A 15,713-nucleotide genomic window follows, 5' to 3' on the forward strand; every position below is an offset into this window, starting at 1 on the left:
GGGATTCAGTGTGAAAAACTACTTCAATATTCAAAGTTTGAACATTTTCAGTTACTTTTAAAGGGTCAAAATCTGTGACGGCAAAAAAAAAACTCTTTCGTTTTTAACTCTCATCATAGTAAACTATATATTTATCTCACACTCTCTCTTTATAAAACTATGTAGCTCTTGCCGTGTGTATGTGTAAGGAATATTTATTAGGTTTGATCAAAGAATTTTGACAGTAAACCATATTACTTCATGCTGAATGAGGCAAGTAAAAAGAAAGGCAACTGTAAACAAAAACCTAAGAAACGGAGACACAAAGCATGAATTAATTGTAGCTAAAACCCACAAAACTAACTCCACGTGTTCTTTGTTGTTATGAATCGTCACATTTAAACAGCTCCGTTCCCATAAGAATCCAAACATATCTAATTAAGATATTTACGTTGTGTGAATGATCTAATGCGGTTCATTTGAAATATGAATTATGAAAGAACGGGGTTAGTGCAGTTTCGTACCTCCTTGAAAAATGCATTGTTTTAAAAAAAAAATGTTCGGATTCCTACGTTTTAGATATCGGAGATTACAGATATACAAAAAGAAAGAAAAAATATCATTCCCTCCACCAATTTTAGATTTTGAACATTTTCATCCATTTATTTATCTATTTATCTATCTATCCATTTATTTATCTATCTATCTATCCATTTATTTATCTATCTATCCCTGTCCGTTTATTCAACTAAATGCAGCGGTTCTATAGAAGACAGTGTTACTGTTGTTTTTAGCCCCAGGAAGACATTCATATCTATCTCTTTATACACCTATGTATATGCTTATTGAATTTGAAATTTAGAAAACATGGTTCCTTGCATATTCGGAATCTCCATCATCTAAAACATAGGGGGAAAAAATTCGACAAAGTTCCAAATTTTTCGGGGGTGGGGAAAAGGGAGTTTTTTTTTTTTTTTTTCTTTGGCATATTCGTAAATTTCCAAACCTCTAAAACGTAGAGATCCGAAAATATTTTTCGAAAAAAAATGCGTTTTTCAAGGAGAGGTGCGAAACTTCATTAGCCCCGTAAGAACTGGAAGGGCATATTGAGCAGCCACGTATAAAAGCTTCGGATAGGATGGTCACTACACGCTTAAACACACGCAGGTCAATTTATTAGCTGCAACATAAAGGGTTTTAAACAGAGTTACATACCTTATGTATTTCCGATAGAAGATACGCATGCGCATTGACTACTTCCACTTGATCTCTTTCGCAAGAACTTCTCTTAAACAGCTGACAATACATTCAGAATAATATTTACAATGCAATTCCCAACCAGCACGCGCATATATATATAACAACACATCCTTTATGAAGAATTTCCGTAAGTATTAAACAATGGAAACATTCAGTGTTTTTAATTCTGTAGACTTTCGGTTTTTGGCTCCTCGATTCTTTGTGTCTTTTCTGTTTTATGAATGAGAGATGTCCTTGGTTTTGTGCAAGATTTAGCTGTTATTTCTAGCTACGAAAGAGATATTCATTTATTTGTGCGATATTTGATCGATATTTCTTGGTATGGAAGCGAGATGTCTTATTTATTCTAGATATGGCTGGTATTTCTAGCTATGAAATAGGTTATTCTATGATTTGTGCGATACTTGGTCGATATTTCTCAGTATGGAAGAGAAACGTCTTATTTGTTCGAGATTCGGCTGATATTTCTTCTAGGTATGGAAGCTACCTTCTGCCCTCTCCATTGTTGCCTGGTTAGTTTGGGTAATTTTTCAGATTAACACCCGCACGATTTTCACCAAAAATAAAAAATCGGATTTTTTGCGTGGAATGAAGTACCCTGACCTCTTAATATGCTGCAAATCCATTATTTAGGTTCGGAATAGGGGTGGGCGAATTGGAATTTTTTTTTTCCTGTGACATGGTAAGATTACCCATCCTAATATGCTACAAAACCATTTTTGGTCCGAAAAATGAAGTGGGGTGAGGTAGAAGCCTCGGAAGTTTCACCCACTCCCAACATTTTACAGAAATATAATTTCCAGGGTATGAATTACATAGTTCGTTATTAAATATATATATATATATATATATATATATATATATATATATAATAGCATGTATGTAGACAGGTAAAAATTCAGACAAACTGCTACTTACCTCTTGTTGTCAAAAAAATGGATTAATTCTCACCAAACACACTTTTATGCTAGAATAGTCAAGCTTTGTACCAAATAAACAAGCTTTGTACAAAAAAGCAAAAATCTTTCGCACGCAAACTAATTTTTGTGTGTTGTGGTGGTGTTGGTAGGGGAGAATGTCGTTTCTCTAGAGAAGCGATTTAAAATGAACATATCTTTGCGTGAGGGAGAGAGAGAGAATAAAAGTTGCATATGTACTGCTAGACTTTTACAAAATTTTTCAATGTACGTGGAAAAAAAACATTAAAAATATGGAAATTTTTTTTTTAATCTCAAATTTTCTATGAAAAACTCCAAACTGACTGAAACTGTAAATGTTGATATCCTAAAAACAACAGCCAAATGCCATTTGTGCCTGAGTGTGCGCGTACAACAATATCAATGACTTATGCAAATAAACAGAAAGTACGGAAATATATGTTCTGCATACCTGTTGTTATATATGTCAGCTTTCATTTTCGCATCCATGAGGTTTATGAGGATGACAGAAAAGCTCTTTGATGCACCCACTAAAAGGATTTGGGGATGGGGCTAATGCAGATTCACACCTCCTCTTCAGAAATGCATTGTTTTGAAAAAGTTTATTTTGACGTATAAAACCTAAGAATCCAAATAAACATTTTTCAGAAAAATGCATTTTTCTAGGAGAGGTGAAAATTTGCATTAGCACCCCTAGAATTGCGATTAAGCAGTTGCAAAGTGTGACTGGTATGTGAGGGGGACTTATAAGTAGGCTGCCTGCCAAAAAAATTTGTGGAGTAACACAAGTTTATTTCTCTCCGAGGAGATAAATAGATATCTAGACAGATATTGATTTAAATATTTCGACCAGATCCCTGGTCGCCGACTCCATTCTTTTACATCTCTCCACAAACGTTCAATGTTTTGTGTGTGTGTGTCGGATGTACAAATTTTCAGAATGGTTTACCACATACTGGTGGTAACCCAAACTGCTTAGATCTTTGTAGGCAGCCCAAGAATGGCTGTAAATAATTGAGCCTGGTTTGATATGTTTTTGAATCAGAGGAATCAGTGTCGCTTTGTCACACTTATTAATAAGAGGCACAACAAAACGACATTTACTGATTCACTCTATTCCACCAAACAACCAAACTTGGCTCAGAATTCTACCCTTCCTGTACTTACGACGAACAATCAAAGACTCATCAATTTCGACTTCGATTGATTCACCGCTGATCGGTTCCTGAGATTGAAACCACTTTTCCGTGACTTCGGAACAAAACGATCTCCAGTCCACACTAGTTGCTGAACCCAATTCCAGGTTTTCCATGACTGAGTAATGCATCCGTGAAGACTGCAGAAATTCATTTACAAACAGAATGAGTTTCCATAGTGGAATGCGTGCATTATGAAGAAAGGACCCATGAAAGTCCGATATAGCCACACTGACGCCACTTTTTCGATTTGGCGACAGTGTAACTTTTACTACATCGCCAGACATGTTGATCCTCTCTGAACACTCATTGGTTTCCACATCGAGGACATGTCACAGAAGTGGGAAGAAGGACACTATGATTCCGAAGGAATTCTGTAGCTTTTCCGTCTTCCTCAAAAAAGTCACGGATGCAAATATAATATTTGTATTTGCAAAAGGCGCAGGACATCCTCTCACTTATTCAACAGGTCAGCAAATGTCGCGTTCTTATTTCTATGTTTCTGATCTCTCTCACCTCTTTCCCTGTCCTCTCTTTCTCTCTCAAAGTTTTACAGCAAAAATCTTCTGTGCCCTAACTAATTTTTGTGTGAGTGTGGGCGAGGAGAGAAAGATGAATGATTTAAAATAAAAATATCTTAATTGTTGTGTGAGAAAGTATATATATTCTGATGATAAAATATATTATCTTTCAAAAACATCCTAAATTTATAGACTATATCGTGTATGTTTAAGAAATGGTTCATTGTTATATATATATATATAGCAAAGAATGAGACATCGCTCAACTGCCTTCCTCCACCCCCACCCCCACGAAAATTAGTTTCAGCATAAAAGAGTTTTGTTTTTGCGTAAAACACTGATACAAAGCTCGACTGATCCAACATAAAGTGTGTTTTGTTGAGAATGCTGTGCGTGAGAAGACCCGGCAATCCAAGTGAGACCTAAATTGAAGGCCTCAGGCAGCCCACTTATACATACCTTCCTTCATTGGACACTAAACTCCGCTTGCGAAGACCTGTTGAGGCAAGTGAAATGGAAATCGAATTAAATTCGACGACTGGCACCCATGCCAACGTCGTCTCCTTCATTGGAAACGAAACTCGGCTTGCAAAGATCTATTGGGGCAAGCGAAAGCGAAACCGCCAATGGCACCTGTGCCCAGCATCGCCTTCCTGGCACGTGTAAAGACATTCGAGTGAGATCGTTGCCAGTGCCACCGAACTAGCTCCTGTGCAAGTGGTACGTAAAATACACCATTTTGAGCGTGGCATGTAAAAGCACCTACTACACTCTTGAAGTGGTTGGCGTTAGGAAGGGCATCCAGCTGTAGAAACTCTGCCAAATGAGATTGGAGCCTGGTGTAGCCATCTGGTTTCACCAGTCCTCAGTCAAATCGTCCAACTCATGCTAGCATGGAAAGCAGACGTTAAACGACGATGATGATGATGATGATGATCCATTTTTTTGACAGCAAAGAGGTAAGTAAATGTTTACCTGTCTACATACATACATGCTCTTGAAAAAACTTCCTCCCAAATTTTTTATTTTTATTTTTGTTTTAGCAAAAAAAAAAACCCATTATCGGGTATGAAAATTCTGGAAAATTGCCAAAAATTGGCATTTTGAAATTTGCCGACCCTCCCCCCCCGCCTCCCACCATTTATTCATTTTTGACTTTTTTCCCTAACCCTAAAACTCTAGCAGATTTGTATTTTCTATAGCTGAAAAGAGGGGTTTGTGGTCGAAAAAAAAAATAATAAAAGTGGGTTTTTTGGAGTGTACAAAAGGAAGCCTTGCCCATATATATATGTGTGTGTGTGTGTGTGTAGATTTTACCTGTCTACATACACACTATTATATCTATGTATATATATACATATATATATATATATACACCAAATATACACAATATATATATCAATAATGAACCATGTAATTCACACCCTGGAAATTTTATTTCTGTAAAATGTTGGGAGTGGGTAAAATTTCCGAGACTTTCAGCTCACCCCACCCCGTTTTTCGGACCCCAAAAAAAGGTTTTGTAGCATATTAGGATGTCACGGGAATTCATTCAATGAAAAAAAGAAAAAAGAATTTCCAGTGATTCCAAGACACCCCCCACCCCCCACCCCGTTTTCCGAACCAAAGTATGGGAGGCCAGGGTATTTGATTCCATGCAAAAAATCGAATTTGTTTCTGAGTGAAAATCTGAAAAATTACCGTTTGTTGTGTGTTTTAATTTGAGAAATATTCTCAAATACTCTCCAACCACCAAAATATTTGGAAACCAATATTTTATTTTAATTTATCGATTGTTTCTCGGTATTACTATTGATGTGTGCCCAACCAGATGGTAATTTGTTTCCTCATAACTTACTGAAAAATGGGTAATTTGAAATATAATTTTCTGAAAGTACGTTTCAGTTAGTGTTGATAAGGATTGTATATGAATTTGTGAAAAGAAAAGTATAATTGAATGAGGGTTATGGATAATTTATACACCTCGACTTTGCTTTTTCATACTTGTAGATCTAAAATTATGCTAAAAAGTAAGGTGTAGCATCTGTATAGCTCGTCCATATAAATTGGATATTATCCATTTTGAGGGGGATTTTTTCAAATTCTCTTCACCACGCTTTTGAAAATGATGTGAGTGTGAGGCTTTCTATGAAAATGTTATGAAAATCTGATTACCATCCGCTTTTAAGACACAGAATACGATTACAATTCTTGGGTGTAGTGTAGTATAACGTCGTGAAAGCATGGAAGTAAATGGGTGATTTTGTTTTTGTTCGTATAATAAAATATAAATTTTTATTTGGCAACATTTTTAGAGGAAGAGATGAAGGAGAAAACATGAAAAGTATAAAAGATGAAATTATCGAGAGAGAAAAGGGAATTACTTCACCAACGAAACAAAGGGAAAGAAAGAAGTAGGGCAGGATTAACGAGTAGAAAATGGGTGGGGAGGGGTTTAGTCTTTTATGCTTTTATTGTTTTTTTCTTTCTTTTATTCCTGTAAAAATCTGTTGCTAAATAAAAATCTATATTCTGTGAAAGTAAAATGCCCTTCAAAAAGTAATTTTATGATAAAAACCAGTAGTGACGACAGTAATATACGAATATTTGATGAAACACGTTTGATATTCGATTGGGGTGGTCCTGTGTGGGTCTCAGCAACTTGTATATCCGTTAAATTGTCAACAATTCACTCAGGTTTGTTGATCCAAATGATGTCAGCATCCGTAGACGGAATATAGAAGGGTGATGGATATGTGGAATTACTATTTTACTTGTTTCAGTCACTTGACCGCCTTTGAACAAATCAACATCGAGGTTTATTTTTTAGCCTGGTACTTATTCTTGTAGTTCCTTTTGCCGAGCTGCTAAGTTACGCAGAACTAAATACAGCAAAATCGATTTTTAAGTGATCATGCAGAAATAACCAGACACAGGAACAAATACACACACACACGTGTATATATATATATATGTATATATGTATGACGGGCTTCTTTCAGTTTCCATCTATCAAATCCACTCATAAGGCTTTCGTCGGCTTGGGACTATATTAGAAGACACTTGTTGTCATGCAGTGGGACTAAACTCGGAACTTGGTGGTTGGAAAGCAAGCTTTTTATCACACAGACAGACATTGTGCCCAGTAATCATTTATTCACTCCACATGTTCATGAACATCTGCAGCAAACCAAATTTAGAGATCGAGAATAAATCTTTATGAATCTAATTTCATGCATCAATAACTATTTTTTTTTTCCCTGCAATTGTGATTGTTTCCATCTTATATAAAATACATGTTCAGTTTTCATATTAAATATATTTACGTTTATGCATTGGATACATTAGTTATAATTACATACATTGTTTACATGAAATTCTGGGATGTCACTGTTGTCAGCTCCAGGTTTCTATCACAGAATCCCTTCATTTTTTTAAGGGCAATTTACCTTCACTATTTTATGTGTGGAAACTGCATATTAACCCAAATCTTTTCAGCAGTTTCATTTGAAAATGAAACTACTTTATTTTCAGACCTTATCTGACACAAACAAAAGATAATTGAATCTAAAAACAATAGTGGAACTATATTTACTCTGTACTTATGATTACAGGATAAAAAGAAAATCATAAACACAGGGTAAATATGGTTCCACTGTTAGTCTTTAAATTCATTAATTTCTTTTGTTTGTGTTGAATGGAAAAAGTTTAAAGAAAGGAAAATTACATATTTCATTTTGTGTTGCAAAGTAAAAGAGGGGAAAAGAATTGCAATGGTGATCCCTGTTGTAAGGGCCAGGAGTTAGGAGCAACTGTCCTAAATTGAGGATTTTCACCAATTTCATGGACTTCTTTATTTGTTTGTTTAAAAAGAGTCTTTCTGCATTGTTTGAAATGCTTAGTACAGAAAAAGAATTTGACTCATGCAAACTTAAAATTTTGAATGATAAAGCGATGGTGATAACGATCTGCAAAACAAGGATCTGCTATGAAAAATCACTTTTCCATTCTTTCGTGGGTCAGGCGAACGTTTTTCTGCCAGATGACCTTCTTGTTATCAACCTTCATTAGTTTCCAAGCAAGGTAATATTTCCCCATGTCTGCACATATTTTCATGTTGATGTGCATTGACATTTATTCAGTAATATGAAGACACACAAACACACACACAGAGGACAACCTTCTTTCAGTTTCTGTCTATCAAATCCACTCAGATGGTTTTAGGTGCACTGGTGCTATTAAAGAAGACACTTGCTCTATGGGATTGAACTTGAAATCACATGGATGGAAATCAAAGTTGTTTAACATTTTCTTTTTGTTTTTCTAATTCAGTTGGCTTTTTGTTATTCGTCAATGTTTATTCTTGTTTTGATCAATCATAAAAAAATTAGGTTCTGCGACTATCCATATGATTGTACGACCTGCTAGAAATAACAGCACATTTCCTGTCAATTTCCCCTTCCAATGAAGAATATTAAAGACTGTATTGCATGGTGTAGTAATAGATATTAAACGTTATAGAAATAGACAGGATGTTCATGGATGGAATGTCTATAATCACATATCTGTTCAGTCAGAACTGACCTGGATGTAAACAACAATGCCAAGTTATATTTCTGGAGAAAGACTAATATTAGTGTCCAATATTCAATGTGAAGGTGTCAGTGTAGGTTAGAAATATGTAAGCTTCACACAAGATTCTATGATGTCGGCTTTTATGAATTCAAATGGTAACGCCATTGTCATCTGGAAGGGGTTGCATGGTTTGGCCCGAGCTGACAAGCTGCAGCACTCTCCAGTCTGGTTTGTGATGGTTTCTACAGCTAGATACCTTTCCTACTGCCAACCACTTCACAGTGCACAGGGTGCCTTTATGTGGCAATGCAGGGTAACTTTTATGTGCCACCACACTTGCTTTCATGTGGTGGCACTGCACATCCACTTTTATGAAGAACACTCATAAGTGCTGTTGGCCACCAGAAGGGTGAGTCTGAATACTTCTGCTGTGGGTCTTCTTGAGTACAGCGGAGTGCCAGTCATCTTGGTCTTCATCATATCACCTGAAAGGTTCAGCATCCTGAGTTTGCTCATCAGCACTTCATCCCATGTCTTCTTGCGTATCCCACTTCCACTTCTTCCTTCTACTTTGAGAGATTGGCACTTCTTTATGGAACAGTTGGCATCCAGCTCCATTTTTGAGGTAAATGTTTATTTCTACAGTTTATCTCAATAGAAATGAATCTGTATTTTTTAAGTTGCCTCTACATTTTACTGTTGTGTCTCTATAATTTCAGAACATCAGATGACAGAAGAAGCATCCTCAATAGCCACCATGTTTTAAAGACTAAAGGAAAATATTCTACAAAACAGATGTATAACATTGTTTCTACAAATCTTTGGAAGAATTCTTGTGAAACATTTGCTCTGAAATAAAATTATTAGCCAAATTTCTTAACATTATTGACTAGAGTGTGAAGAAGAGAAGCTTGTGTGCTGATCAAAGCTTGATAAATTCATGGAAGCTTTGTGAAACAAAGATAACAATGGACAGAAATACAACAGCAGAAATGTATGTAAGGAATAAAGTATAAAAACAAAAGCAAGAAGAATATATTGACTGGGATTTGAGAGGAAAAGTAATGGATAAGAGTGAGAAAATTATTTCCCCTGAAGACATAATAAAAGAGATGAGATCTTATGACTGTGATATCTGTAGAAAGTCCTTCTCTCGAAAAAGTAACCTGATTACGCACAAACGTACTCATACAGGAGAGAAGCCATATCAATGTGATATCTGTGGTAAATCATTCTCTCGAAGTAATCAGGTTGCTGTGCACAAACGTACTCATACAGGAGAGAAGCCATATCAATGTGATATCTGTGGTAAATCATTCCCTAAGAGTAGTAACTTATCTAGACACAAATATATCCATACTGGAGAGAAACCATATCATTGTGATATTTGTGGAAAATCATTCTCTTTAAGAAATCATGTTGCTGTGCACAAACGTACTCATACAGGAGAGAGATCATATCATTGTGATGTCTGTGGTGAATCATTCACTCAACATATTCACTTAACTTCACACAAACTTATTCATACTGGCGAGAAACCATATCATTGTGATGTCTGTGGTAGACCATTCTCTCTAAGTAATACCTTAAAGAAACACATACGTATTCATACAGGAGAGAAGCCATATCACTGTGGGATCTGTGGTAAATCATTTTCTCAAAGTTTTAGTTTATCTGCACACAAACGTATTCATACAGGAGAGAAGCCATATCACTGTGATATTTGTGGTAAATCATTCTCTCAAAATACTGCCTTAGCAACACACAAACGTATTCATACAGGAGAGAAGCCATATAATTGTGATATTTGTGGTGAATCATTCTCTCAAAATACTGCCTTAGCAACACACAAACGTATTCATACAGGAGAAAAGCCATATAATTGTGATGTTTGTGGTAAATCATTCTCACAAAGCAATAGCTTAAAGAAACACAACTGTGTTCATACAGGAGAGAAGCCATATTGTGACATTTGCGGTAAATCATTCTCTCAAAATGCTACCTTAACCAAACACAAACATATTCATACAGGAGAGAAAGGAAAAGAGCAGTTTCTATAGTTTCTTGTTTGCTGTATTTGTTTAATATTCCTGTGTTTTATGCAATGGAAATTATTTCCAAAAATTTTAGTTTTTTGTTTTGTCTCTGCAATATTTATCTCCCACTCCTTTCTTGACTACTCATGCATTATTCTTTCTTGATTGTTGCATCTTGTAATTATAATATATTTATTGTTTATTGTCTTTTAAATGTTTCACTCATTAAATATTTTATACAACAACATAAGTTAATACTTTTTTATATTCAGGAATATTGTAAAGTTGTCAAATATATACATAAACAATGACCCGAAATACAAAACAGAAGAAATCGTAAAGGAAGAACATGAGGCATTTGTATAGTTTAATGCCCCAACCAGACTGATTCCTTGTTAGTTTCTGAATAAGGGTTTCTTTAAACTAAACTTTACAAAGATAGGTTTTGAAGTGTCCAAATGATGATTTTCATAAAATTGAGAGACAACATTTTGGAGGAGATTCCTGACTATCCAGTGTCAACTCTGTTCCACTTAGATAAACTTATCCAATTCTTCAACATGTCAGGTGAAATTCTGTTCAATCTTGAACATTCTCCGATAACCACTTCTGACATGTTGCAGAAGTATGACAAGCACTAAAATGTTGTTGCTACACATATAGCCTTCTGGCAGTATCTTTCTTCAGCAAGGTTTCTCCACTGTCTCCAGCAGGTTCAAGTAGCCATCTAAATGGAACCTCACTCCATATTCAATAATGTTGGGTGGCATGACACACAAGCCGGATTGGCTACATTATAACCAGAGAACAGGATAGGCAGACACTCGTAAATGCAAAGTCTTTCTCTGGTAAAGAATGATCTTCACAACATAGGTTAGCAGTTAGTGACTTGAGACTGAGTGCAAGAAGGAAATTTCAGCCAATCACGAACTGAAAGTCCTGCAAGTTCATGGATCCTGCAGACAGATTTAGAGATGTACTTTGATGAAAAGAAGGAGAAAGAGAACAACTGGAAGTTCTGATGAGACAACCCTTGTAGAGCTGCAGAAGAAGTTTGTGGTTGGTGTGAAATATCAGGTAGGTGAAGGATGACGTGATGGTGGAACAGAGAAGTTTATAGAACAATAGAAACAAAGAAGCAGTCTTGGAAGATTTGGAAGAATGGGAGCAATTGGTAGCTCAAAGAGAAGCTGGGAAACGGGGCTCTTTAGCAAGGAATAAGCAGAATAAAATGTGGTATGCAAATATTCAACAGGTTGAGGACCAAACATATGAAGTATTCTAATTTGCAGAAATTGACGTTTGGGATGTGTATGGAGATAGATAATGACAAACTTGCATTCAGTGATTCTAAAAAGAAAGAGGAATGATAGGACAAATATGAAATGCTATTCAAAGGTTAATGTTTTAAGACCATTGTCAAGATCAAGAGCAAATAGCAGAAGGACCTTGACTCACACAAAATGACTTCCAGGCCAGTTGCCAAAAGTGGCAGAACACAACTAGTTTGGGAACATTTTCATACTACCTCATATCTGTTTGAAGTAATTTGATCCTGCATTCCAGATCAGGAAGTAAAACTGTAGCCTGAATGTTTTGGTAGACTTTACCCAACTTTTTTTCTCTGGCTCTGCACTCAGAAATTTATGAGAGCCAACTTTCTGATTATCCATTGTCCGCTTCTTCAACATGTGAAGTTAAATTCAGTTCAGCCATGATAACCTATGAAATATCTTTTGTTTCTCTGACCTGGCTTAACTCAGAAATTTTTATGAAAATGGAACAGTAAATAGAATGCTCTCTTTTATCATAAAAGAGGCAACATGCTTTGTCTCAGTAATGTTGTCGTGTCAGAAACATAAAGATGTGCTTTTGTCTCTTTCCTTGCTGGCTGTTACCGATGTAACATTTCTCTCTTATCCTGTCTACTCAGAGATATTTACACAATGGATAACAACTACAACCTGTCTTTATGTATTAACTCAAAATAATTCTTTAGCTGATAATTCTAAATGAAAGCAAGTTTACTTATGATCTATTTCGAGTGTCATTTATTCTATGTATGATGGATTAAATTTGATAGTTTGCATAAAAGCAACATAAACCATATTATTCCATCCAAGAATAGAAATATATTAAAAGACCAAAAACTATCTAGATTATGTCTGGGAGACAGCAGTTTACTCAAAGTAGCCACCCTCAGCTTCCACCATGGTCTCAAGACAGCTCTAGAACCTGGAGTCTTTGTCTCTGAAAAGATTTTCAAGCACCTCCTTGATCTTGGCTACCAGCTCAGCATTGCTATTGAAACAGAGCAGTTGGTGTTTTTCTCAACTGTACCTCACAAATGATAATCCATGAGATTACAATCAGGGGAATTAGGCTTGGAGAAGTGGTAGAAATTCACTGACAACCACTTCTGACTCTTTGTGGAAATATGACAAGCTGTCAAACGTTGCTGCCACATGTACAGCCTTCTGGCAGTATCCTTCAAGGTTTTCATCACAGCTTCATGTCCCATCTGAATGGAATTTAACATTCTAACATCATGTTCAAAGATGTGGGGTGGCATGACATCACCTTCACTGGAGACACACTCAAAGATGAGCCTGTTGCATTCCTTCCTGCTGGTCATCACTTTGTAGTCTCTGTTGCTGCTGTACATATTAGGCTTTATGACTTTTACAGTGTTCAGAAAGTATTGAGCAGCAGTCACAATGTCAGCATTTTTTCTATCTAGTTCTTGTCATCATGATACAGGTAACTCTCTTACATTATTCAGCTGGATTTTAGTCCTGTTAGTTAATTATTTTCTTTTTTGGACTACAACGCTACTCTTTATGCTCTGCCAGAATATTGACTGTTCACCAATACATAAAGATTTTTTCTGAAAACAAAGACGTAAAATATTGTAAAATTTACCCTGAACATCCTGTGTGCCAGTTTTTATAATTTACAAAATTGCAAACTGAATCTGATTATTCATAAATAATGGGGGAAAAAAAAAGATAATTATCATCTCAAAGAGGAAGTCATCTGGAAATAATAATAAAAACAATATAATCTTCTCTGAGAAATAACTCAACTTTTAGATCTACTTTTTATCAGTCTCTCTCTACCAGTCACCACACTTTTTATGTTTCTCTCTTTCACAATATATGTCTTATCTCTCACACATTGGCTTCATTTTGTTTAAAACTTTGTCTTCAAATGTTTGCTTTCGTTTTATCACAGCTATCATGTACAAATCCTGTTTTCTAATTTGGTAAAATGATCAAACTTGAAACCTGTCTAACATTTTTCTAGAAAAATTTCTGGAATAATGTAATCACAAATAGGGATTCAGTGTGAAAAAAATATTTTAACGTATGAAGTTTGAGCATTTTCAGTTAGTTTTGAAGGTTCAAAATCTGTGATGGCAACAAAAAAGAACTCTTTTCTCTTTCATTTTCACTTCCCTCGTAGTAAACTATTTATCTCACACTCTCTCTATATAAAGTATACAGCTATTGTTGTGTGTGTGAGGAGTATTTATTAGAGCGACAGTGTGATTTAAAAAGCGTTCAGTAAAATATAATTTATTTTAATAGCATACTTTTCTGTCTTCTGGCACAAATCAGTCGATGTTGTTGACTATTTTAGTTGAAGCTGCGGTTTGATCCAGAGTTGCCCCTCTTTGGTATTTTCTATTGATTAATACTAATAGAAACATCGATGTCTGGAAAAACTGGGTGGGAACACTTGACAGATATGGTGTTTTCACCCTTTATTTTACCTTAAGAGAGAATGTTTTCTCTGGGGTGACTGCAGTCAATATGTCTCTGGCAGCTGAAATATGTCACAAACACATTTTAATTAACCTAATGTTCTCATCCATTCATTCATTCATTACTTCACAAATACATGATTAAAAGGTATCTACCGCTGCTGTTTCCCATTGAAACATATCTGCTTATTCCATTATTACAATCAATATATATCCATTATTAGTGTTGTATGTAAAACTATACATATATAAGAATATATCTGAGTGTGTGTAAGTATTTCTGCATATGAATATAGGGTTACGGTTGGGGTTTATGTGTGGATATATATGTGTTTGTTTGTGTATATATATATACTTATAAACTATGTGACTGCTGATATATATACATTTGTATTTCTACACAAAAATTTATTTATATCGCTCTCCTTCCCTTTTCATTTATTATCGGTGATGTGATGCTTCTAAATATAAACGATTCATCCAAATGTATTTTGGTATTATGAAAACTGTTTCTAATGAGAAATGCCTTACATAACACGTTAATCATTCTAATTGCAATCAGAAAATGAATCATATGTGATGGAAAATAAACAATACCAAAAAACATTTCTGTTTTCCTGTTATGTATATACGTATATGCACACAGCTGCATCTGTGTGCGAGGGACTTTGTCTCCATTAATATTCACAGGCATCGTTTAGTTGCATTGCACGTTGTAACCATGTCTAGGTTCCTTGATATGTGCTGACATACTGCACGATCTTTGTGAATGAAGGGCTCTTTGAAGTGGTGGTTTCGGTTTCCAGTCCTCCATATAACCTTGTTAAGTCTGTCTTTTGCATGAGAGGCTGGGAGATTTATTACTTGACTTGGAACAGTTGGCAGCAGAAAGGGAACCTAACCACAGAAACCTCTGTCCCCAAATACTCGTCTGACTCTTAGAATATCGTAAAGTAAAACTTCAAAAACAATAGAACACATGTGGGGGGGGGGGGCGTGTGCGCTCGTGTGTGTGAGTTTCTAATATCTAAGAAACACCGTCTTGTTTCTCCTCCGCGCCCTCATCACCATCATCATTGAGCATCTGCTTTCCATGCTGGAATGGGTTGGATTGTTTGAGATATGAATATTCTGCAAAATGTCGAGAAAATTCGAGAAAAGTTGCAATTTCAGATCAGAATGTTTGCAAAATAAATTCAAAATTCGTAAGAAAGTATTTATATTGAAAATATCACAGATGTAATTTATCTTCAGAATGTGGATATAGATGGAGGGACGTAAAAAGCCTTTCTTTAAAAGTATTGTGCTTCTTTTCATGTATGGATAAATCAAGACTTATTGATTGGTGATGAGGGAATTTTGACAGTAAACCATATTACTTCATGCTGTAAGAGGCAAGTAAGTAAAACAAAAACCTAAAAAACAGAAACAATGAATGGATG

The 15,713-nt window shown here is 35.5% G+C and overlaps 1 protein-coding gene and 1 pseudogene across 2 annotated transcripts; one reads left to right on the top strand and one right to left on the bottom strand.

The window, feature by feature from the left end:
• The first annotated feature begins 921 nt into the window (after positions 1 to 921).
• LOC149130147 (uncharacterized) lies at positions 922 to 10,750 on the top strand. Of its 2 annotated transcripts, none has more exons than XM_089346544.1 (2): positions 922 to 1,366; positions 9,189 to 10,750. In XM_089346544.1, the coding sequence occupies exon 2, from the start codon at positions 9,534 to 9,536 to the stop codon at positions 10,527 to 10,529; it is 996 nt and encodes a 331-aa protein (XP_089202670.1). In that variant the 5' UTR covers positions 922 to 1,366; positions 9,189 to 9,533; the 3' UTR covers positions 10,530 to 10,750. The 2 variants fall into 2 exon arrangements, with proteins under 2 accessions (XP_089202670.1, XP_089202671.1); XM_089346545.1 differs by lacking the exon at positions 922 to 1,366 and adding an exon at positions 3,092 to 4,853.
• Positions 2,883 to 3,823, bottom strand: LOC149130148 (uncharacterized; annotated as a pseudogene).
• Positions 10,751 to 15,713: the final 4,963 nt, after the last annotated feature.

Source organism: Octopus bimaculoides, chromosome 30 (genome assembly GCF_046866305.1).
Source record: "Octopus bimaculoides isolate indiv1 chromosome 30, ASM4686630v1, whole genome shotgun sequence".
Taxonomy (NCBI): Eukaryota; Metazoa; Mollusca; class Cephalopoda; order Octopoda; family Octopodidae; genus Octopus; species Octopus bimaculoides.